Source organism: Dipodomys spectabilis, unplaced genomic scaffold (genome assembly GCF_019054845.1).
Source record: "Dipodomys spectabilis isolate Male_0828 unplaced genomic scaffold, ASM1905484v1 ptg000115l, whole genome shotgun sequence".
NCBI classification, from domain to species: domain Eukaryota; kingdom Metazoa; phylum Chordata; class Mammalia; order Rodentia; family Heteromyidae; genus Dipodomys; species Dipodomys spectabilis.
Window position 1 is genome coordinate 628,580 of NW_024870792.1, and position 25,605 is coordinate 654,184.

Sequence of the window (25,605 nt, forward strand, 5' to 3'; positions counted from 1 at the left end):
GTCGGCTAGAATCCTGAGGACTGCCCACATTTAATTCACATTAAAGGAAAGGGAATCTGCAAAGGATTCTGGGAAGAAAGAGTAGAAAAAGAGGAAGAAAACAAGAGAGTGCCCTGTCTCTGGAGTGTAGGGAGCCCCGAGCAGTGTTGCTGGAAGGAGGCAGCGATTAGCGTGCTGAGACCTACAGTAAGATAAAAGCTGAAGAGTGTTTATGACAATTCAGACAAGGGGTTCTGGTGACCTCGGTGAGAGTGATTTAATAGAGTGTCTGGGGAACAAAACAGATTAAAGCTGGCTGAGGAGTGAGTGGGAGGTAAGGAAGTAGATTCACCAAGCATAAACAACCTTGTTAAAAAGTTTGGCAATAGGCAGGGGGAGAGAGGAGGGAGAGTAGCTAGATGGGGGCTGAAGTCTCTCCTAAGAGCCTTTTCATATAAGTATTACACACATAAATTCAGTTAATCTGAACAATGAATTGTGGAAGTAGAAGACACAACATACGAAATAACCAGAAGCTTCTACTTCTGGGATGGACTGTCCTTCAAAACTTGCTCTTCTTACTATCCCAGTAGTTAATTTTTCTCCTTACCTCAGAAACCCTTTATCCATGTCAATGTAAAATTTAGTTAAAAGTAAATATATAAGACACATTAATTGAATATACGTAGATCTACCAAAACTTAATTGAAAGCAGGCTTTATTAGGTTCCAAGCAAAACTACCTTCAGATAATGGAGATTCTCACATTGTCCAGCAGGTGGCGTCTCTGTGTTGGGCTTAGAAAAGGAGCACTTGTCTACCGACAGCATGTGTTCCAATGGTTAAAAATGGCCTGGTAAACACCATTTGGCTTACCCTTCTTGGGGTACTGATTTGTACCTCACTAAATCTAGGTTTGTAAAAGTGATCACAAGTAAATTCCAATAATTTACACAGTCATCAAAATCCACTGATGTATCATGAATCTGAATTATTAAATATTTAAATTCTAAGTGAACCCTTTATACACAAATTTTCAGTTGGAAAATGTCTCTTTTTAGCAAAAACATTTGAAACTGTCATGCTTTCCCAAGTTGGTGAATGGAGGAAAAAATGGTTAGTTAAAAAAAAAAGTCCAGTAAAGTATCATTATACCTGCTATTTGGAGAATGCATAACTTTATCCCTAGTATGAGGGAATGCACACTGAGGCTATGAAATGTTCTCATTGTGCATGTGTATTCACAGTAAGGGAAGTCTGTGTGCTAATGCGCAGCTGGGAAGGTCACCTATAGATTCTTCCCTTTGTTCTTCACCCACCACGTTACCTGAAATGCAAACTAACAGCAGAGCAGATAGAGGAGAGACAAGAGGAAAAACTAAGTATACAGATGTCAACAGATATACACAAGGACCTCACACACACAAACACACACACACACACACACACACACACACACACACACACCACTAGTTAGTCCAGTTTTCCCTGCAAGCTACACACACACACACACACACACACACACACACACACACACACACACACACACACACACACACACACACACCCCACTAGTTAGTCCAGTTTTCCCTGCAAGCTACTCAGGAAAAGGTTCTATCATTCTTAAGTCCAAATGGGAAACAGATCAGTGCTAAAGTAGGGGTGGCTCCTTCCTACACAGGAGGGGCCAAAACCCACAGTCCTGCTCAGGGCAGTTTATTTGATCTCTATGTCTTTCCTCACATTCTGAAAAGTTAGGGAGAGGGAAAAAAAATCTCAAAATTTGACTACCTCAGAAGGACAAAAAGCCTCTTTTTCCTCTCTGTCTGTCTGTCTGTCTCTCTCCCTCCCTTCCTCCCCTCCCCCTCCCCCAGCTCTCTGTGTGCTAGTACTGATCCTTGAGCTCAGGGCCTCCTACTCTCACTTGGTTGTTTTGCTCAAGGCCAGGATTCTATCATTGAAGCCACACTTCCACTTCAAGCTTTATGGTAGTTAGTCACCTTGTCTGGCCTGGCTGGCTTCAAATCTCCATCCTTAGACATCAGCTTCCTGAATAGTTAGGATGACAGGCATAAGCCACCAGTGCCTGGCAGGGAAGATCTCTCTAAGAGCAGCATAGATCTATAATTGTAGTTATAGTCCTTGTTCGGAGACATATCTAGCTAAGTCCTATAGATTGTGGAGGAAGTGCAGTGAGGGGCAGGACAATACAGTGTCCTGCACAGTCTCAAGAGATAGGAGTAGATCTGTGATACCTGAAGAATCATAGAGGGGTACCAAGGCCTGAGAAGAGGGTGTAAGAGGAAACAAATGGATCACTAGGAGAAAAGACCTATTAAACAAGAGGGAGCAAACACACCAGAAACCAAGCCCATGGGTTTTATACACCTACATGGAATTTTAAGAACTGTGTTACTCTAGAGATTTGAGAGGCTATATTCATTCCTCTAAGGACAACATTTGTTCATTGATATCTAGATACTGTACATGGTCAAGTTGGCTAATGTGCTTTTCGTGAAAACTCACGCCCATGTATTTAAACCCTGAAACACTGTAGACAGTGTTCTCAGCAGGATCCCTGGGGCTGCTCCACTTACTCCCCTTTCATATTTGCTTATCCAAATGCCCTTGCTGACACCTGCCAAAGGATGTTTTCAGTACTAGGGAGAAACGGATGGGCTATGGTGGCTGTCACAGTGACCGTCCACAGGCGACCTTTAGGTATAGCAGCAAAACAAATCTCCTGCCATGGCATATTACTTTTTATAATCCTCAGCTTCGGGTTGTGTGTGTAAATGAAGTCTCTCACTAAGGTCAACTTCAAGGGTATTAAACCAGCACAGCTGATGTTCTTATTCTGCACCCACAGTCTTTCCTTTGTTCTCTTGGACTTGGAAAACCTGGAGATAAGCTGTACTGAAGTCAAGTTTCATTTGCTTAGCTGTAGAAGGCTTATAGATTTTAAAGTAAAAGACCTCAAGATTCCTCCTATCTCTATACCACATGATGTTTATTTTATGTGGTAGGGTGTTAAAAATAAAAGGAAAGCATTAAAAATTATATATATATATATATATATATATATATATATATATATATATCCTCTACTTGCTGTGCTTGAATTGCTCAAACATAAAAAAATGATCTCGCACAACAGGGAAGACTCAATATTCAGAACACTAAGAGAACAAGTCACCTTGTCTCTAAGTTAAACTTAAGCCCCATTCACCACTTTTAAGGCCAAAGATGCATGAGATTTGCTGGTCTGCCACCTACACTGGGCTACTTTCAGAGGTGATATGTATCTCTTCTGTCTGGAGAACGACTGACTTAGCACAGCTCTGGTTGTGACTCCATGCACACATTGGCTCAAACCTGCAACGATGGATTCTGATGGCTACCATGAGAGCCGTGAGCCCTATGTGGCTACTGAGCCCCTGAAATATCACTCATGCCACTGAAGAACTGACTATATGCATTTAAATTGGGGTGGGGGGTAGTACTGGGATTTGAACTTGGGTTATTCATTTTGCTTGCTGGGCTGGCACTCTTACCACTTGAGCCATCCCCCAGCCTGGATTTTAGCTAGTTATTTTTAAGATGGAGCTCTGTAAATTGGTGTGCCCAGTCTGGCTTTGGACCATCACAATCCTCTGGATCTCAGCCTCCTGAATAGCTAAGATTTTGTGCGTGAGCCTCCAGTGCCCAGCTGTAATTTCATTTTCATTTCATAAGATATTTTGTATTAGTCACCTGCAGTTAGTGATTGCTTCACTGAAGACTATGGAAAAAGATGACTTAACCGTCAGCATTTTTACTCACCCCAGCCCCTTTCCCGCTGGCAGGTGCCACACAGCTACTGAACAAACTAATTATGCTCACACTTTTTAGTACCTGCCTCTCTGGCATGAACATGAGCCACTGATCGTAGCAGCAATTTCTATCCCATCCATGGTTGTGTACCAGAATTAGCACAGAGCCTTGCCCAAAGCAAGGCTGCAACAGGTTTGTTGAATGAAAAAAAATACATCACTAAATACGCATTCTTCTCAGGCAAGAGTTTTCCATAATCAATTGCCCCTCACATAATCTTGTTCTCCAACTTCTCCAACTGAATGGACAGCTGACATAGAACAGGTCATCAGTTTATGAACTCAAGGCCCTATTCTTACTAGGCAGGTGTTCTACCACTTGAACTACGTCCCTCTTCCCATTCCTTTTTCTTTGTATTTTTTCAGGTATGATCATGGATTTTTTTTTAATCCCAGGATAGCCTGGATTGTGGATCACCTATTTATGCTTCCGATATTACTGGGATGACAGGCATGTACCAACATGCCCTGCTTTATTTCTTGAGATGAAATCTTTCTAATGTTTTGCCTAGAGTTCATCTTGAACTGTAATCTTCCCAATATCCATCTCTGAATAGCTGGCATTACATGCATATACCACCCTGCCTAGTCTCATTTTCTTATAATTTCTTAAAGGCTGGAAGTCCCAAATACAGGTATCACACACAGTTGTCTCGTAAGGGGTCTCTTTTGGCTGACAAGTGGTCACCAACTTGTGGTGTCCTCACATGGTCTTTCCTCTGGGGACATGCACTAGAATTGTAAAATACAGAATGAGACCACCAAAACTGAATATAATACTCACCAAAAACTGTATATAATATATGCTCAGCATGTCTGTGGGACACCCATTCTTGTATGCTGTATGAATTGAAAAAAAAATGGCAGAAAGGAGCCACAGCACTGCTCTCTAAACCTTGGTGACTCTATAAACCAGTCCTAACAACAGTCCTCAGATGAGTGGCAATGAACAGATGGCCACCAAGAAGAAGAAAAAATGGAGGTGGGATTTGGAAAAAATGGATTTGGGATTTTCTGTTAGGAAAAGTGAAAAGCAATCGCTGCTCCAACGCATGGGAGAGCCTGCCTATGCCCTGCAAAGACTTCCAGAACACTCTGAGAGGAAAAGATGAGACTGGGTACAAGGAGAGGCCAGGAAAAATGACACTCTGCTAAAGTGGAAGAGGAAAAGATGCAAAGAACAAAACATCAGCCTTGTGAGTAAATGCAGCCACCAAGAAGATCAGATATCCCATGTTCCTAAGCGGCACAGAGCCCCCAAATCCGTGGACGGCAAGAACAGGTTTGGCATATAAGCATCACATGGTAACAACATGCCATGATTATGGTTGTTAAAGAACAGGCTTTCACACAGACATGAGGTTTGCCTCCTCCCCCAGTGCTAAGTAGTCAGTCACATTATCTAGAATGTGGTATAAAGTTTCTGTAGGCCTCTGTTTGCTCATCGGAAGCCAGCTCTGTGCTTAGGCACCATCTTGCCCTCCAGGAACTGGGTTTAGTCTAAGAAAAAGACTTGGGACAAATCACCACAGTCCAGTGACTTGGGGTGGTAAACATGGGAATAAAACTGTATAAGCTACGGATACCTCATTCAAGAGACATTCTTGGACGTTAAGGAGAATCGGGAAGGTGGAATGGTAGGTGAGAGGCACAGACTCTTTTCCTGGAAAGCTGGGGTGGGGGTGAAACGTGAAATGGGATGGTTCAGAGCAAAGCACAAGCCTGTCATAGAGCTGGTTTTTATCCAGACCAAGAACCAGACATTTTTTTCTTGCAGCTGAAGCCAAACAAGTCCTTTTTCTCAACGAGGGGAGCGTGTTAAAAATTTTAGAGCTTCTATCCAGAAGATTAAATGTGTTTACTTTTTCCTCTCACAAGAAAGTTGCATCAGAGCTGAAAAGAGGGTGGCATATTATCTTCTTGTTTCTGTTACACAGTTACAAGTGGAATCAACTATGTTTAGTTGTCAGATCCAATCAAAGTCACAAGCTAGCTGAGCACTATCTGACATTTTCCTCATTTGACCTACTCTAGATTGCTGTGTTTCTCCAGTGTTTTGTTTCTCCACCCAAATAAATGATAGGTTCCTCACGAGACATATCAATGCATACAAATCCTTTTGAATTTCTTCTAAATGAAATCTTCCTAAGGATTTCTTCTAAATGAAAACTTTAGTAGGAAAAAGCACTGTATTACATAATAAGTATAATTAATATAAGCAATAAAGACATTTGAACCTTCATGTGAAACAGGCTACAGATAGAATGCCTAGGCTGACAGCTCTATGGCTGCTATGTGAGATCTGAAAGCAGCCCTCATGGGAATGGTGCCCTCAACCCCAATGACTGTTCCATGCTATAGTATATACTGGCCAGGACTGTCCTGATCAGGACAGGGATCAGAAGTAGCGCTGGCACAAAAATATCTAATTAAGAGCCCTAAGCAATTATTTTGGTTCTACTGATGTTTAACTTCAATAAAATTTATGGTTTCATGTGATTAGTTGTCAAGACCAGCATAGTTCAAGGACTCTCTCTAAAAACTGCTCCTGAGTATTCTCAACAAATGAGCCAAAGGAAATGGCCTTCCTTTTAAAAAGCAAGGCAGTTGCCTGGCTCTAGAGGCTCATGCCTGTAATGGTAGCACCACAGACAGCTGAAATCGATGAATTGTAGTTTGAAGCTAGTCTGGGCAAGAAAGTCTGTGAAATTCCTATCTTCGATTAGCCAGCACAAAGCTGGAAATGAAGCTGTGGCTCAAGTGGCACAGCACTAGCTTTGAGCACAAAAACTCAAGATCACCACCCAAGCCCTGAGTTTAAGCCCTAGTACCAACACACACACACACACACACACACACACACACACACACACACACAATTGTTCTTTTCAATGGCATTCTTCCTCTCCCAGGATAAAATGGATTACAGATAAAGGAACAGGAAGGAAATGGGTGGTGTTTTCCCCCTATGGTTTTAGATTACATAGGGAGTCTATGAGCTAACTCAGGATACACGATAAACATTGTTAATTATCTTGAGTTCCAGATTTAATACTAGCACATAGTTCATGTTACTATACACTTAGTTGTAAGAATTCATATGTTGGCTTTATTTTAGCAGTCTTAGATATCAATTTCTTTTTTTTAAGATTTTTTTAAAATTTTTTTTTATTTTTATTTTTTATTTTATTTATTTATTTATTTTTTGGGTCCGGTCGTGGGGCCTGAACTCTGGGCCTGGGCGCTATTCCTCAGCTCTTCAGCTCAAGGCTAGCACTCTATTACTTGAGCCACAGCGCCACCTCCGGCTTTTTTCTTTTTGCTTATGTGGTGCTGAGGAATCGAACCCAGGGCCTCAGGTATGCAAGGCAAGCACTCTACCACTGAGCCACCTTCCCAGCCCATCAATTTCTTGATTGATATCAAGCGCACAATAAGCAAGAACCAGTTTCCTGCAACATATGGAATAAGAATAGAGGACCATCTGGAAGGTAATGGAACAAGGAAGTGGCATGCAACCAGCCATGTTCCCGCCAGCAAATAAACAGTGCATAACTCTCAGGTGTCTACATGATTGCTCCAGCATGTGTTTAAATCATGTCCCTCTCTACAGTTTGGAGGATTATTCAATTATTGATTGAATAGTGTATTACCAGAAGACATAAGAAATCTTAAAGCATCTAAGTTTCCTTTTCTATATCTTTGACTTTTGAAAAAAAGTGAAGCACAATTAAATCTAGAAAAACAGAAAATTACCGTGAAACATACCCATATTTCTTATCCAAAGCAATTGGCATTTTTGCTGCAGTCCATACATTTAGAATTTGTTAGTCGCCTTTCAATCTCTGCTGTGTTTGGTTCATGATTTCAGGATCCTTGGACTCTTGGCCCTGTTGCTCTCAGGCCTGAAGCAGCAGAGCACATCATGGTGGGAACACAAGGCAGACAAGAAGCAAAGCAAGAGGGAGGAAGGGGCCACGATCCCATACCCCTTCTTCAAGAACGCTCCCAGTGACCTCACTTCCTTCCACTAGGTCCTCCTCCTCAAGGATGCATCACCACCCATAGCATCGCCATTGCTAACAACCAAGCCTTTAGCATTTGAGTTTTGTGGGAGGCATTCAAGAATCAAAACCACGCAGTAGTATATTTTAAGTGCATATGAGAAATGCACCCTTTAATACAGGTATTAATTTTCTGAGACTAGACTTGTTTTTAGTTGATCAGAACTTCTTTTTAGCCCCCCCCCCCAAAATTGATCTGTCCCAGATGTAAGGAGCCACAAGCCTAATTTATTCTACTTGATCTATAATGCCAGCTGCTGAGTAGCACAAAACAGAAATCCAGTTCATTAAGGGATGTCTCTCAGACCTCTGCAAGGCAATCATTTTACCTTGGAATACATTGTAAAGTAATTTAAGAACTTTGCGTACCCAAGCACCCAAGTCCGTAATACTATCTTTTAAACAATTGCTCAAAGATTTCTAATGTTTCTTCAGTTGTTATAGAAAGCACAAGCTTTGTCCTAGCAGATTTATAAATCAAGACATAAAGGTTTTCATTTAGTGTGCCTTACTTCAGGGATTCTGTCCAGGCTATGACAAGCCGCAATCTAATCATATCCCACAACATCACATCATAATGCAAAAGTCAGGCTCTGTGATTAGGAATATTTTCCTTCCAGAAGTTACCATCTTTCCAGACATTAGTGTGATTATAATGGTGATAAGAAGATCCATATGGTTTTTTTCTTCTTCAAATAGTTTTGTATGGGTATGTGCAAATGTTTTCTTAATCTAAATCTATTTTTAACACTCTTAGTAAATTTCCTTTTGAAAGAAACATATAACTCTCATAAAGTCATGGGCTTTTCCTCAAAGGAAAAGTTCAGTTCTTCATTATTCGGTAATTGAGTTATTAATTATTAAGTAGGTAATTTAGTTATTAATTATTAAGTAGGCATCTTCACTTACCATTGCTTAGAATATCAATATATTGAGAGTTATTAATACCAATTGTATTCTAATAAATGAGAAACAGAGCAGAAGAAGCTTTATTCCTTGGCCATTCTGATGAATATGTAATCTCATCCATGACATATTATTTGAGTACATTGGATCTTTCTAAAATAAGAGAACTCTAAATAAAATGGGAGATAACTACTTTTGGTCTGAAGTTTTCTTGCTATTGTCATCTTTCCATATGGGTTTAAAGGAGTGGGAACTAATTTGATTATTTTTCACCTAAACCATCATTTAGATAGTTACATTATACATACACATATGATGCATAGAGACACACACAACTACACTTGGACTCTGACTACACTGAAAATACTTTGTGTCATTGAATAACAGAGTCACCTCTTCTCTCTTTCCTCTTTCTTTTCTTCTGTGTTCAGGGAATCATCTTACTGAAAAGAGCCCTTTCTCACAGGGCTTGAGGATACTCCCCTGTTTGCCTGACAAGGGCAGGCAGAGACCTATTTAATTCCCTTTTTTGCCTCATGGGTTGAAGTATTTATCTGGACAACCTGATAAAGCACCTGAGACCTTGACCTGGCTGACATTAGTTAAGCCTCTCTTCCCCTCTAAGCTTCTTGAACTTTTACGCTGAGCTACACACAGCACAGACACCCTCTTCAACCACACTCCCCGCAAGACTACTCCCAAGACAAGACTGAACTAGCTGCAAGAGCCTCTGTGGATCTCCACTCACCTATGCGAGTGTCTTCCTCACCTCTTTGCCTGTCCCTAGAAAGAGAAATCCTTTTTGCCTAGCCTTTGACATGCTTGTACAGCTCATGGTAGGAGCATTCTGTTACTACTGTCCCTTTCTCCTTGTTCTGAAAAATCATTTCAGAACAAATCTTTTTGCCTAAATCTGGATTTTATTTGTTTGTGTATGTACATATGAATCTATGTGTGCATACTACACATACATATGCATTTAGAGGCAACACTGTAGTAGAGGTATAACAATGCCAAATTTTAAATCCACTACAGATCTATTGTAATGAAAACAGCTTGGTACTGGCACAAAAACAGGCCTGAGGGAGAATGGAACAGAAGAGCCAGAAATAAACATATAGACCTTTAGCCATTTAATATTCAATAAAGGAGCACAATACAAAGGCTAGAAGAAAAATAGCATCTTCAACAAATGATACTGAGAAAACTAGATATTCACATGCAGAAAACTGACTGGACCTTTATCACCTTGCTCCAGCATCAATTCAAAATGGATCAACAACCTCAATGTAAGACCTGAAAACATGAAACTATTACAGGAAGAAGCAGGAGAAACATTAGGATTTTCTGAGTAAAGATCAAGAAGCTATAACAAAATGCTGAAATAAGGATACAGGTTGACCCATTGTAACAATGATATGTACATGACACTATGTTGAAAACGAACTTCATGGGGCTGGGAAGGTGTCTCAGTGGTAGAGCGCTTGCCTTGCATGCCTGAGGCCCTGGGTTCGATTCCTCAGCACCACATAAGCAAAAAGAAAAAAGCCGGAAGTGGCGCTGTGGCTCAAGTGGTAGAGCGCTAGCCTTGAGCTCAAGAGCTGAGGGACAGTGCCCAGGTCCAGAGTTCAGGCCCCATGATTGGACCCCCCCCCCCAAAAAAAAGAAAAAGAAAATTAACTTCACAACTTCAAAGGGGGAGGGGCGGGAGGGAGGAGTTGTGGAGGTGGGAAGGGAAGGGATGGTGGGGTAAACACAAAGGAGGAGGTAGCAATGCTTAATGAGAAATGTTTACCTTACTCATGTAACTGTAACCCCTCTGTACAGTATTTTTACAATAAAAAATATAAAAAAGATCAAAAGGCACAGTAAATCAAAGAAAGACTTGATAAATGGGATTGTATCAAACTAACAAGTTTGAGCACAGGAGAGGACATAGCCAACAACTAAAAAGCCTACTGAATGGGAGAATTTTTGCCAGCTACACATCAGACAATGGCCTAATATCCAGAATATAGAGAAAACTGGACAGATTTTTGGTATTTTCTAATAAGTAAATTTGGTAGCTGTATCATATTTTTCTAGCCATTGAACAATAAGGTAAGAAGAGCAGCTTGTATCTGTAAAACCTAAAAGGATGACAATAAACTAGAATGGACAATTTTGTTAACAAAGAATTACCTCCAAATCACCTTAACTAAAGCTCACCTCAGTCTAAGAATCTGTGTGTTAAAAACAGATTCTCCCTGAAGCAAGTTTCCCCAAGAGAGAAGGGAGACCTTCAGTAACTTCACAAGTTGGAGCCTACTCCTCTGGTCTGTGTAAATCTATTCATTAGGATCCAACCACTTTTGAATTATTCAGAATCATTATAAAATCCTGCTTTCATCTGAAAAAAAGGGTACACCTCCAAGAGACTAAATTTAGTCCTGCTGGAGATAAAGTGGCGTGTGCTCCCATAATCATGTCAACAGCCTGGCTTTTATCTTTACTAAACTCTAGGGCAGTACACAGCTGGGACAAAGCCACCTATGGCAGAAATCTAGAGACCATGGAACCAGCCTACTTTATTGCTGAGAAGTATTAATGTTCTGTCTGGATTGTTCTACATTGCTGAATAAGAGATGTTGAAAATAATATATCTTTGAAACTTGTAGCTTTTTACTGTTATAAATATATTAATTGTACTTTTTTACTTTTGAGGTAACTGGGATTTGAACTCAAGGATTAGCAGCAACTACTACAGCCACACTCTCAACCCTTTTAAGTTTATAGTTTGTTTCTCAAATAGCATTGTTTTCCCATGCCAATCTCAGACCACAATCCTATCTCTTCCTCCTTAGGTAGCTGGGATTATGGATATGCACCACGATGCCTAGCCTTTTTGGTTTTGGTTTTTGAGACAAGGTGTATTAGCCCAGGCTGGCCATGAACTGACTTTCCTTCTGTCTCTGCCTTCTGAAAGTTGGGATTGCAAATGTGCACTACCATGCCTGGTCTATTAGTCTTTTTTTATTAAGAATTTTTCCATTTTAATAACACAAAAATTCTGTATTATGCAACTATTTCATCTCTTTCCTCTCTTATTCTCTCTGCATCTTTTTAGCTTTCAAGTACAGAAATACCTCAAAAACCAACCTTAACATAGCCTTTTCTGCAACCATTAGCTGTCAAATTAATATATTCACATGCATATAAAACACAGCTATGGATTAATGTTTAGGAGGTAAGGGATATAATTCAATTGCAATTAGCAATATGATTTACAATCAAATTTGCTACAATAGTAAATTAGGTATGAGGCTAAAGAGTGATAATTAAATGATCAAGGCAGAAATTTTAGAACATCCTGAACCATGCTGAGAGTACGCTGTATACTCACTTTGATTTGTTTCCTTTCCATCATCATATGTAGATTGTTTTGGCAACTACACTCTAGTATCAATATATAAGGCAGGGCTATGGGACTCCACAAATTGCTAAAGATTAGAACTTTCTCCAACAAGTTTGGATCCCATGGTACCTTCACTCAGTGCCGTAAGTTCTCTGGTAAGACCTCTCATCAATGACAAATTTAACATTGTCACCAGTCTGTCAGCTCTAGAAGACATATTTTATTTACCAATACAGGTGGCAAAGACCAGCATAAGTAGGGATGTATTAAGTTGATAAAATTGGTTTCACTAAAAATAAAATAGTAAAATATTTTGCTAGTTGGGACTGGTGGTGCTTGCTTATAATCTCAGCATTCCGGAGGTTGAAGTAGAAGTATCTCAACTTTAAGGTTAATCTGGGATACCTGGAGGGACTCTCAATAATAATATATTAATGATATTATATATAATATGATATATAATGTAATAACTGCTAATATGGGTTAGAAGAACTTTTTATGCATTATAATGTCTCATTTATAACATATTGGCATGGAAACAAATTAAATTTCTAGAGGTAGGAGAGAATTTTGTGTCAATAAGCCAAACAATAACAAGGGTTTAACATATGTCTAAAAGTACCTTATCAACTACCTCGCCCAGGATAAATATAGCAGTAGTTCATAGCATATCCAGAACAGATACTCTGCCTTGTAAATGGACACTTCCCACTTCATTATCACACAACTAATAGTAATTTAGGCATGAGATTTGAATTGTTTTTCTAGCTATGTTCAATCCACTCTCCTGCCACCTGTCTTCTTCCCAGTGACCAAGGACAGGCACAAAAAAGTTCAGGTCGAGGGCAATTCAAGAACTTGTTAGGCCCAGTAAGACTGTAACAGCTGCCACTAGAATCAGATTTTTTAGTTTGGGCCTCAGTATTATTGTCCTTTTTCAGATACAATCACTAAATGTTTCAAACATGAAAGATAATGTTGTCAAGGCAGGTGCTGGTGGCTCATGTCTATCATCCTAACTATTCAGGAGGCTGAAATCTGAGGATTTCCATTCAAGGCCAGCCCAGGCAGGAAAGTTTGTGAGACTCTTATTCCCAAATAACTGCCGGAAAACTAGAAGTGACGCTGTGGCTCAAGTGGTAGAGTGCTAGACTTGAGCTGAAGAGCTAAGGGACAGTGCCCAGTCCCATATCCAACAAGTCCCACAACCAACCAAACAACCAACAAAAAAGATAATGCTGTCAAAAATCCAACATAATTTTAAAAACATTTGAAAGTCAAAAAATTTAATTAATTTTCTCTTTTAAAGTGAAAATTTTTTACAATCAGTGTACCCTAGAGAAGCTGCAGATTAAGTCAACACCAACATTTCTTTCACTAGACATTTTGACACAGTTAGTCAAACAATTCTAGAAATTCTTCAGCTGGCTACACAGGTGAACAAAGATAGGTCCTGGAAAAGTAACTGTTGATTCAATCTGTTCTGTACAATTTGCTGTTTACCGTAGGACTCTTAACCAACGGAGGGTAACAGCTTTATTTTCAGGACAGAACTTCTGTGAACTGCAAACTAAATTCTATTATCATAGCCGCTGCAACATTGTTTAAGCAGTCTCAATGCAGGACAGCTTTGCAGAATGAGAATGTAAAAAATCACTCTGTTCCTAATGAGATATATGAGAGACTATGTTGAAAACAAACTTTACAACTTGAGGAGGGGGGGGAGTTGGAGAGGTGAGATGAAGGGATGGTAGGGGAGAAACAAAGGAGATAATAATGCTTGATAGGAAATGTACTCATTACCTTGCTCATATAACTGTAACCCCTCTGTACAGTATCTTTACAATAAAAATATATATTAAAAAAGATCATTCTGTTCACAAAAATTACCAATAGGATGCCCCATGTAGATCATCCCACCTGGAAACAATGATCTGGAAAGGAGAAAACAGCAATGGGAGGGATCACTGAAAACTCAAAGTGGGAAAACTGAAGTAAGAACTGTCAGTCCACGCTGAGCACTGGTGGCTCATGCCTGTAATCCTAGCTACTCCGGAGGCTAAGGATTACAGTTTAATGCCAGCTTGGGCAGGAAAGCCTGTGAGACTTTTATCTCAAATTAATTATCAAAATACTGGAGCAAAGGCATGGCTCAAGTGGTAGAGTACCAGTAAGAAAGCTGAGCAAGAGTGCAAGGTACTGCATCTAGGCCCTGAAAATGGCAAAAAAAAAAAAAAAAGATAGTGCCAGTAGGTTTTTTTTTTTTTTTTTTATAGTATTATGGGTTAAAAAGATAAAAGGAAACCCTCTGGAAAAGAGGACTTGCCTGTAGAAAGATTTACACTACTGATACATTCATTGACAAAAGGCCCATACATTTGAGAAAGAAAATGCTGTTGCACTACAGAAAAGAAATGAAAATAAAGTATTTCATATAATGATAAAATGTGGAACACCTTGAAGACCTTAGTAATTATATAGCCTAACCACATTTTAGTTAAGAAACTTAGCCCCAAGGAAGATGAGAATTTAAAAAATTATATTGCATATAGTTAGTTGTGGATTTCTAGACTCACGGCCTAATGCAATACATTATTCAATTTAGATAATCCTAAAATAAAACAGAAGACAATTTATAGCCTCCAATTTTACTTTCTATGTATCATTAGAAAGTGTTTCCTTTAGATGTAGCTGAACTAAAAGTTTAGTTTAAGCCCCTTGAATGATCACTTGTCAAAGTCTGTGCCTGAAACGCTCATCAACCTTAATCCTAAAGAGGCTCTTTTCCCCTCAGGAGCCCAAGCAGGGAAGCAGAGCAATGGATGGATTCATCTTTCCTTTCTAAGTAAGCTCAGGTTTTCCATTCCAAGAAAAATGGTTACAGGATTCTGCTCTAAGAGCTTAGGTGATCAAGGCTAGATCAGGGGTCTGAACAGCAGCACCACCCGTAATTATGCAGAAAGGGGCATGAGGAAGTAACAGAGCTTCTCTGGAGACATGGCTTTGAAACTTGCTCTATCTCATCAAGCTGTTGTGACTGTAATCTCAGTTGAAGGATTGCTTCATGTCTAGAAGTTTAAGACCAAGCTGGGAAACATTTTGAGACTATCTCAAAATAAAGTTTAAAAAGGGATAGGGGTGGTAGAGTACATACCTAGCACACAGAGCATATATATGTATGCACATATGTATGTGTGTACGTATGTTTGTTTGTTTATTCCTGGGTTCCATTCATAGTTCTGAAATAACTAGATAGGAAGAGAGGAAGGGAGCGAGGGCCACTATAATCTGCAGACTAAAACCCAATGAGGAGCACCCTGTCCAAGAGACACAATAGGAGACTGCCTGGGTTCTCAGGGGTTCAGGGTGTGGTCCTCTGCTTTGGTATGTTTATCATTCTCTTTATCTTCATGATTTCAATGGCATCTTTTCAAGAGCTTAACTGTGTCTATTCACTCAGTGGAAATGAGGCTCAAGGGAGCAAATTCATGGTAGCCAATCTCCCAGGAGACAGACCAGTAAAAAAGGAAGTTAACCGCTTCATTTACAAAGTGTAAAGTGACTGATATGCCAGACAGAGGGGACATGTCACTCTGTAGACTCATTCCGTTTCCACTAGAAAAGTATACTCAAGACACCAGGCTGAGAACAGAAATCCTTCATGAACATTGAGAGTTATCAGTCTAAAGTTACACTTGGTTTACCATTCTGCATTGTAGGAACATACTTCCATCATGACTGGAATACTCTATGGGCCTTACACACACTGAAAGCCCTCAATGCATACAATCTATTATTATGTTGATCTATGAATATTCTCACAGTATAGCAGAGTGGGCTGACAGCACGGGCTTTGGAGTTAAATTATTGCTTTATCACTTACCCCCTATATATGCCATTGGGAAGAATACTTGATCTCAGTTCCCCTAACTGTATAATGGGGATATAAACAAGTAACTTTACGATGTTATCCTTTAAAGTTAGTTATGTTGTTGAGTGCAAATCACTTAACTGACCATTATAAGCACAGAACACTCATTATTACTAATTTAAGTAATGAACATTCACATAACATTTTTATATGTCAGGCTTTTTTTTTTTTTAATATGAAGAACTGACATCTGGTAGGTTATATTCACCAACACATGATTCCCCTATCAAATCAGGCTTGACCATTTGCCTTGCTTGGGCCAATCAAATGTGAGTGGAAGGGACATGTGACACCATTCAGAAGAAGTTACGGGGTCTTGCCATGTAGCCCAACTTTGCCTCTTGAGTGTTGAGATCACAGGTATGTACCATTATTCCTGGCTCTGGACAGAAACTTTCAAAGCCAATGCTTTAGAAGCATTCGTAGAGATGGAATTTCCAGTAGTCTGGGTTCCTGAGTGGCTCTTAGTGATCTGGGAGGGACATGCAATATAAGCAAGAAATACAACACCATTTTCACACACTGATGTTTTTCAGACTTTTGTTACCACATTCAGCTGTCCACATCATCTGAGGAAACAAAAGGGAATTTCCAGGACCACACAGAAATTGTCTGGATCTAGCCTGACACAGCTTTATGCTCCCCAATAGCTGACAGTAACATCAATATTAACAACTGTTTATTATTAATGTGTTATCTGTGTGTAGCCTTAATAAAGAGTTGTATTTTTCCTGGATAAACTGGTTTAGGAGGAAGCTTAAGCCCTTCTCTCACTTCTACTACCACAACAGGGAGAGCTTCCAGAGACACCAATGGAAAAACTCAGTGGACAGCATGGATGGCAATGGACATGCTTCTTCCTTCACCTTCAGATCAGCCTCAGCGGTAGGTATGTTCACCATTCAACATGACTATAAGGAAAGCCTGGCTTGGTCATCCCACAAAAGTTCCTCCGCACACACAAGCATTTCAAGGGATAACTTTAAAAAAAATCTATGACCATTCAGTTGAGGGCAGTCCCATTCTCATTTTGTCTTTCAGAACAACGAATTCTGTTTCAAAATTTTCCATTAACCTGTAACCTTGTGTCCATTATTTTCTTCACTCTCATCAGTGAGCAGAATGTCAAAAATGCCTCCTGGCTCTGTTAAAAAGCATTTGACTACACTGACATCCGTGTAATTTCAGAGCTGTGAGATCCTGATATCTGAGGCCCCAGTGAGAGAATCTGTGTGGGTCAGAGATACAAGAAGCCCAAGAGAAGTGAGAAACTTCAGCTTCTGATCTTCCCAAGGAAAATAAAATGCTGCTGAGGTCAATGCAAAGGGAGTATAAGCTTAAGCAGTGACAAAAAGCCAAAAGAATTAGATGGAAAATATATGTCATTTCTACTAAGCTAAAATCTGTGTGTGGCTTAGATTTATGGTATGCTAGAAATCCATTCAGAGAAAAGTATAAATACATAGTTAATAGAAGCAACCATTGGCAAAATTAGTTTCACCCAATTTTTATTTACTGTATGCTATTCAACTAGTAATTAATGGACTTCATGAATAACAAGACAGTTGCTTCTTAGCCCTTTTAGTTCTCCCTTCATCTCTAACAAGAACCTATAGCATAGCATTTCCATTATTAGAAAATATTTACTAACTAAATTTCTTCATTATTTTAGGTATATCTACTTCATACTTGTCCAGTCTGTTAAAATTGATTTTTTCACAAATATTTTTAAATGCAAAAGTAAAAGAATTTAGTTCCTTAAAATAGCCATAACAAGCCAAGTTAGAAAAAAGTGTACATATACACTTATTTGTATACGTGTACCTTTACTTGTGAGTTTGTAAGCTAAATCTAGCTCCCACATTTAAGGGAAAATATATCTTTTCTCTCTCTCTGAGCTTAACTTACTTCACTTAACCTATTTTCCCAAATATTTCCATTTCTTTACAAATTGTACAATATCATTTTTTATAATGGATGAATATATTCCATTGTGGATAGATACAACATTTTCTTGATCCATTTATCCACTAAGGGACACCCTTGGCTATAATGAATAGTGCTACAATAAACATGGCTGTGCTGGTTGTTTTACTGTATCGTGGTTTGTAATCTTTTGGGGAAATGCCCAGGAGTGGACTGCTAGATCACAGCCTTCAGAATGATAGAAGATTTTTTTCCCAGCTACATATCAGACAATAGGGGCGCCAGTAGCCTATGCCTGGAATCCAAGCTACTCAGGAGGCTGAGAGCTGAGGATCCTGATTCAAAGCTTGCCTGGGAAGGGAAGTCCATGAGGCTCTTATCTCCAATAAACTACTCAGAAGAAGCCAGAAGTGGTGCTGTGGCTCAAGTGGTAGAGTGTTAGTCTTGAGCAAAAATACTCAGAGACAACTCCCAGACCCTGAGTTCAAGCCCCAGGCTGAAGAAAACTGAGAAAAGAAAAAGAAAACACATCAGACAATGGCCTAATATCAAGAATGTACAGAAAACTTAAAATAAACCCTTACAACACCTGGGGCTAATGAGCTAAAAATAATCTCAGAAGTAAAAATGGCCAATAGACACATGAAGAAATGCTCAACATTTCTGGCTGTAAAGGAAATGCAAATCAAAATAACATGAGGATTCCACCTCCCTCTAGTTAGAATGGCAGATGCTGGAGAGGATGTATCCAAAAGTGAACCCTAATACACTGTTGGTGGGAATGTAAACTTGCTTAACCACTCTGGAAAGCAGTATGGAGATTCCTCAAAACATTAAACATAGACACACAGCTCTCATCACACATCAACACATCAGAGTCTTGATTTATACTTCGCAGCCTCCAGAACTGTGAGAAAGAAATTTCTACCAATACATCACTTAGTCTCGGGTATTTTCTTATAGCAGCATAGACTATGACACAAACCATTTCTGAAAGACATTGTGAAGAAATGTTAGATGAAAGGAATCATTAGAGTGGGAGGGTGGGATGGAATGGAGTTATCTCAGTCCAGTGACTATGCTGGAAACGTATTGGACACTGAAAAGGCAGTATCATAGCATCCCAAACGAACATATCAGCTATTAAAGGAATTCAATTTTGCATACAACAGTGAAAAAGAAAGACAAGGGAGAAGAAAACCACTAGTACAGTTGGATATAGACACATAAAGTATAGGGGAATGCAAAGCATCAGCTAGTAATTCCTACCAGAGCCCATTGTGATGCTAGAATATGATTTAAAGGAAAAGCACATCTACATGGGCTACATGATGTCAGCCTCTTGCCAAAGTCTACAGGAAGATCTCTGGGAAAATTTGGACCTTATGATGAAATTGTAAAATTACTCATCTTTCTTTGAAATTTTTTCTCCAGCTTAATCACTTATTAATATTAGATTTTTATAATACAGGGCTACAAAGAAACACAAACAGGAAATGATCAGTTTCCTCAAAAGCCAGGGGCCCTTCCGTCACTCTATGGTACCACCCAGCATGCACTGGGACACATTCCTTAGTTTTACCACATCTTCTCTTATTTACACCAGGGAAATTAAACTGGAATTATTTTTAGAAACATAGACTCACTATTTAACTAGTATTAGCAAAATTTCACTGTATTTTTGTAGTCTGCATAGCATATCTGGGAAACTTGGGAAGAAAGCAAAGTTTTACAGCTGAACCCTGTCATGTCCTATTAATTAAATGATAATGTCTTACCAAGGTGGCTATTCCTAACTTAAACATTATTTAAGACTTTTTATGGAAAGACTTAGCGAAGCTCTGAAATATCAATAGTAAGATTGGAGAAGCCATGAGAAAGGAAGCATTCTAAGACACGAGAACTCAGGCCAGCATCTTAGAGACAGCTCTTCTTAGAGCAGCCACTGGGATGCAAGTCTCTCACCAAGCCCACACTCTTTCCTCTTGGCTAACAATTCAAACCCAAGAAGGTCATCCATCCAGTTCCTGGCGGGGAAAAAGGTACCTGAAGAATAGACCAACCAAACCAAATGCCAGGATGTTAAAAGGTCTCCAGTGAAATATATGAACTTGGAAGAGTTCATTATTCTTCTATACAAGCTGACATCATGGCCAGCAGGTAGTCTATAAGGTAGAGTAACAGAAGATTAATTCTATTGACAGAGCTTTTGCTCTGTCCTGAGATGATTTCTTTGCTCAGTCACATCCTGAAATCAGCTCCTGTCACTAAAGCACACAGACTGCAGAAAGTTAGGTAGGCATAAGTAAAACCTAACAAAGAAGCATAAAAAGAACTACAGAAGTCTGGAAACCAACCACCTTGGAGGCAAATACTAAGTAGCAATAGATGTAGACACTGTGCATCGTCACTGAGATCCTTGTAGGCATTTTCCAGGTTCAGGCATCATCACACCATGCTCAGGGAGACTGAACAGCCTTGAACCACTGTCCAGCCATCTACACACAGATCCACCTTCATCCCGGCCATAGGCTGTCTCCTCATGTAGATGGAGCCTTAGAGGAGGCAGGCTAGTCTAGTGGTTAGAACCACGGGTATTTTTTTTTAATTTAATTTAATTTTATTTGTGAACATACTGTACAGAGGGGTTACAATTACATGAGCAGGATAATGCGTACATTTCTTACCAAGCATTGCAGCCTCCTCCTTTGTTTACCCTTCACATCCCTTCCCAGCCTCCCCCCTCCCCCCCAATCCCAATACTTCTCCTTCCCCCCCCACCGACGTTGTAAAGCTCGTTTTGGACATGACAACTTGTACTTCTTTTTGTTGCAACCAGGTCCACCTGTATCCTTAAACAACTGGTTTTTCCCCATCTCCTCCACAAGTTATACTGACATCAAATATAGTGAAAGCAGGGGTTATATTGTGGGGGAGGGACATACAAAGCAACAAAGAGATAATCTTATAAATGCATTAGAAACACATGCATGAAAGAAAAAAAACATTAAAATATATATCTAAGGGTTCATTTTCCTGACATCACATTATCTGACCTTTTCCACTTGACTCATACATATGCTAGATATTGCAAATAAGGGAAACCATGGGACCTATGTTTCTTTGGGCCTGGCTTACTTCACTTAATATAATTTTTTCCAAATTTTTCCATTTCCTAACAGATGGGGCAATGTCATTCTTTCTGATGGAGGCATAGAATTCCATTGTGTATATATACCACATTTTCTTGATCCATTCATCTACTGAGGGGCATCTGGGTTGTTTCCATATCTTAGCTATAGTAAATAATGCTGAAATAAACATTGTTGTGCAGGTAGTTTTAGTGTGATCTTGTTTGTAAACATTTGGGTAAATGCCCAAAAGTGGGATTGCTGGGTCATAGGGGAGTTCTATGTGAAGTCTTTTGAGGAACCTCCAAACTGCTTTCCAAAGTGGTTGAACAAGTTTACATTCCCACCAACAATGAAGTAAGGTTCCTTTCTGTCCACATCTCCTCCAGCATCTGTTGTTGTTGGAGTTCTTGATTTTTGCCGTTCTAACTGGGGTGAGGTGATATCTCAATGTTGTTTTGATTTGCATTTCTTTTATGGCTAGGGATGTTGAACATTTCTTCATGTGTCTATTGGCCATCCTTCTTTCTTCTTCAGAGAAGTTTCTCTTTAAGTCTTTCGCCCACTTATTTATTGGGCAGTTGTTTCTTTGAGGATTTGTTGTTGGGGGGTTAATTTTTTGAGTTCCAAGTATATTTTAGATATGAGACCCTTGTCCGTTGTATGGCTAGTAAAGATCTTCTCCCAATCTGTGGGCTTTCTATTGATCTTGCTAGCTATGTTATTTGCCCTGCAGAAGCTCTGCAACTTTATGCAATCCCATTTGTCCAACCTTTCTTTGATTTGTTGTAGAACCACGGGTTTTTTTTAAACCATAGGTTTTAAATCTCAGCTCTGCCATCTACTAGCTGCACAATTACATAAGAAACTTCAACTTTCATAAGCTCCAATTTCTTCATCTGAAAATATGGACAGACATGTGGGTCATGTGGACAGACATATTCTCTCAGGACTACACAGTTGGTGAGGGAGAAGGGGAAAATGTATATAAAGTACCTAGTCTTAAGTAATGGTCACATATTAAGTGCCCAAGTAATTGATGCCTATTACTAGCTATATTAGTTATATGTCTTCCTTCCTTTGCAGACTAGCCTTGGAAGCCTAGTTAATCTATCTATCTATCTATCTATCTATCTATCTATCTATCTATCTATCTATCTATCTATCTATCTATCTATCTATCCATCCATCCATCCATCCATCCATCCATCCATCCATCTACCTATCTATTTTATTTCTTGCTTGCTTCACTTATTTTTATGCTTTTGGGATTTGAATTCAAGACATTGCACTAGATAGGCAAGTGCTGCACTACTTGTGTCATGCCCTGGCCCTTTATATTAGTTTATTTTTAGACAGGTTTCATACCTTTGCCCAGGTTGGTATCAGATCCAAATCCTCCTGCTTATATCTCCCTCATAGCTGAGATTAGATATACAAACCACCATACCTGGTTTATTTATTGAGATGCAGGGTCTAACTTTTTGCCCAGGTTAACCTTAACCTGCAGTCCTCCAAATTTCTACCTCCCAAGTAGCTAGGATTTTACAAGTGGGCCTTTATGCCCAGCCACCAGGCAATATTCTGGTAATATTTTGGAATACTCATATCCCTAACACCTTTCTTGGTAATTGGTACAAGCCAAGTAAATATCTACCGAACAGAAAGTTTGTATCAGCTTCAGTCTGTTTTAGACTCTGGAATTAGAACAGGCTCTTTTTCCAGTGCTATAGACCTAGCTCAACTTTGCCCCTTAAACAAGCAAAGCCTGTCTTCTTCCACAGTGTCTGGCATCCAAGTCCAGGTCTGTATCGATGCACCATTTATCTCCAATGCCAACTAAGAACACAGTAGGAGCTTAAGAAATATCTGGGAGGAATTTCAACTGGCATATGTAACATGTCTTACATGTCAGCCAGCACTTTCACACAGACATGTATAACCCCTCTGCAGGTCATGTTAAATACATGGGTTCTGGAGCCCAACTACCTGGGTTCAAACCTCAACTCTACCCATACCACCTTGAGAGAGCATTCAGTGCCTCAGTTTTATCACCTGTAAGAATGATAGTGGTATGGGATTATGCTACCAAAATTTTTATTAATATAAATCTCCTAAGACATCACATGACATGTAGGGGGTGTTCTTTAAATACCAGAATTATTAATTTTGTTTGTGGTTTTTCTCCCATCACATTATCAATAATAAATTATTCCAATACTTAAATATTTTCTCCTTTTGTGTAAGAAATGACAAAAATGCTATCTTTACTTTGAAATCCCAAAATTAATTTGCAACAGAGAGTAAATCATAATCTCAAGAACTGATTTCCAAAGCTAGTTGGAAAAGTAAGTTTATGTTTAGGGATTCTTCTTAAAATAAAAACCCTAAATATTCCCCAGACTTTGTGCAGTGTAAAGTTCTTCCAAATCCACTCGTACTGGAAACTTCACACAGTATTTGGTGTTATTCTTTCCATAGGAACAACCATATTGATTTAGCAGAAGTATTTCAGGAAAAGAACACACACACATACACACACACACACACACACACACACACACACACACACACACACACCACATGGCAATGGAATTAGGTCTCACTGTCTTCTGTCTCCACCACAGACCTCACTGCACCATTAGGACAAAAAGTGGGCCCACCCAGTTGCATTTCTTCATCTCTTGGAACATGAATCTGGTGATCAGGCCAGATATTACTTAAAAATCCATTGACCATGTTACCCCACTGTGTTTCTCTTCAAGTGGAAGAGAGTTCAAAGCTATAAAGGCAAAGGGGGCATCTACCTTCAATACTGTGATGTTCCAAGCAAAGCTCTCAGATGCCTTGTTGAGTTTTCTTCCTTTCAAGCCTTCCTTTGCCCCCAGATTATGAAGTTCTTCATGGTACTCCATCCCTTTGATAAGAGAGCACATAAATCTTAGTATAAACTATGGGGAAAAATGGACATTGTATTATGAAAATATTGTCAGTAAAATGTAATTTCACATTCTTATTCCCTCATTATTTCTAAATCTTCAAATTGAATTATTTTTTTCTTCCTTTTTTTTTCTGCCAGTTGTGAGCCCTTAACTCTGAGCCTGGGCACTGTCCCTCTGCTCTTCAGCTCAAGGCTAGCGCTCTACCACTTGAGCCACAGTGCCACTTCCAGCTTTTTCTACTTATGTGGTGCTGAGGAATCGAACCCAGGGCCTCATGCATACAAGGCAAGCACTCTACCACTGAGCCACCTTCCCAGCCCCCAGACTGAATTCTTAATTTGCACTTTATTCATCCCATCAAACAGTTATCCACAGAGAGGGAAACAATTATAATACAGGCTAATTACCTTTTAAACAACCAGGGTAGAAACAAAGACATGAGAAACTAAGAAGCAAAGCCTTCCAACAAATGTTATTTTCCTTGCATATCATCTGTCTGGGCTGTGTATGAAGGGTGTGGTGTGCAAAGACAACCATATATTAGGGGTGCCCTCACACACATGTGTAAAAACAGGCCCCAGTGCACACATAGATGACCAGCAGTCATTAGTAAACATTTATTGCAAGTGAAAGACTTTTTAAGAAATATAATTCCTAAAGACACTCAAGTATTTCAGAACTGGGAATGGCCTTTACGTTTTCTTATTTAGCTCTATCTCCACTTGAGCCTGAATACCATGGAAAGTATTATCATCACCCGTGCAGGGCTACCAATTGCATCCTCTTCCGGACATTTTGTTCTGTCCTTCAGGAGGAGCTATGACTGATACCAAGCCAATCTTTCCCCTGAAACTTCTATCCCTCAGTGCTAACTGGACCCAAACCAACGAAGTCCAATTGCTTACTCACAGTGCAGTCCTCTAGGCATTTGAAAGAAAAGATAGGATGGAATCCTCATGTGCCCTGTCTTCTCTGGATTAAGCACTCCAAGATATTTTATCTTATTAATGATTCTCCATTCAGGACGGCAGCCAAGCAGGGGCATAGCACTGCCAGCTTTCCAGAACTGAGCGATGTTGTGCGCTAGACTCACGGCAGGCTAAGCAGCATGGATGCTAGACTCATGGCAAGCTTGAAGCCGCCAAGCTGGGCAGAGGTCTACCATCATTCTCCTTTTCCTAGTTAATTTATTTTAATGAGTGCTGCTGAAAACCAAAACTTTTCTGATGCTAACATCACAAACACAGAACAAGGCAAACAGAATGTGTGTAGGGCCAGGCCTATATTTGGGTATACTTCTTACTAGCTATGTGACTCTTGCTAACAGGAAACTCACCAGGCTTCAGGTTCCTCACTGGTGGAAAGGTGGGGACTATGGTATATAAGGTGAGAATTGTGGTAAATAAATCAACACCCATAAAGCTCTCAGAGTAGCACCTGGAATCATTTGAGCATTGGGTG

General features: G+C 39.6%; 1 protein-coding gene across 1 annotated transcript in view; it reads right to left on the reverse strand.

The window, feature by feature from the left end:
* The window catches only part of Plcl1 (phospholipase C like 1 (inactive)), a 352,481-nt gene that overhangs the window by 14,165 nt on the left and 312,711 nt on the right, over nt 1-25,605 (reverse strand). Inside the window, exon 5 of the mRNA XM_042688319.1 lies at nt 24,010-24,119. Within this exon, the coding sequence (XP_042544253.1) occupies nt 24,010-24,119 (110 nt within the window). The remainder of the gene's footprint in view (nt 1-24,009; nt 24,120-25,605) is intronic.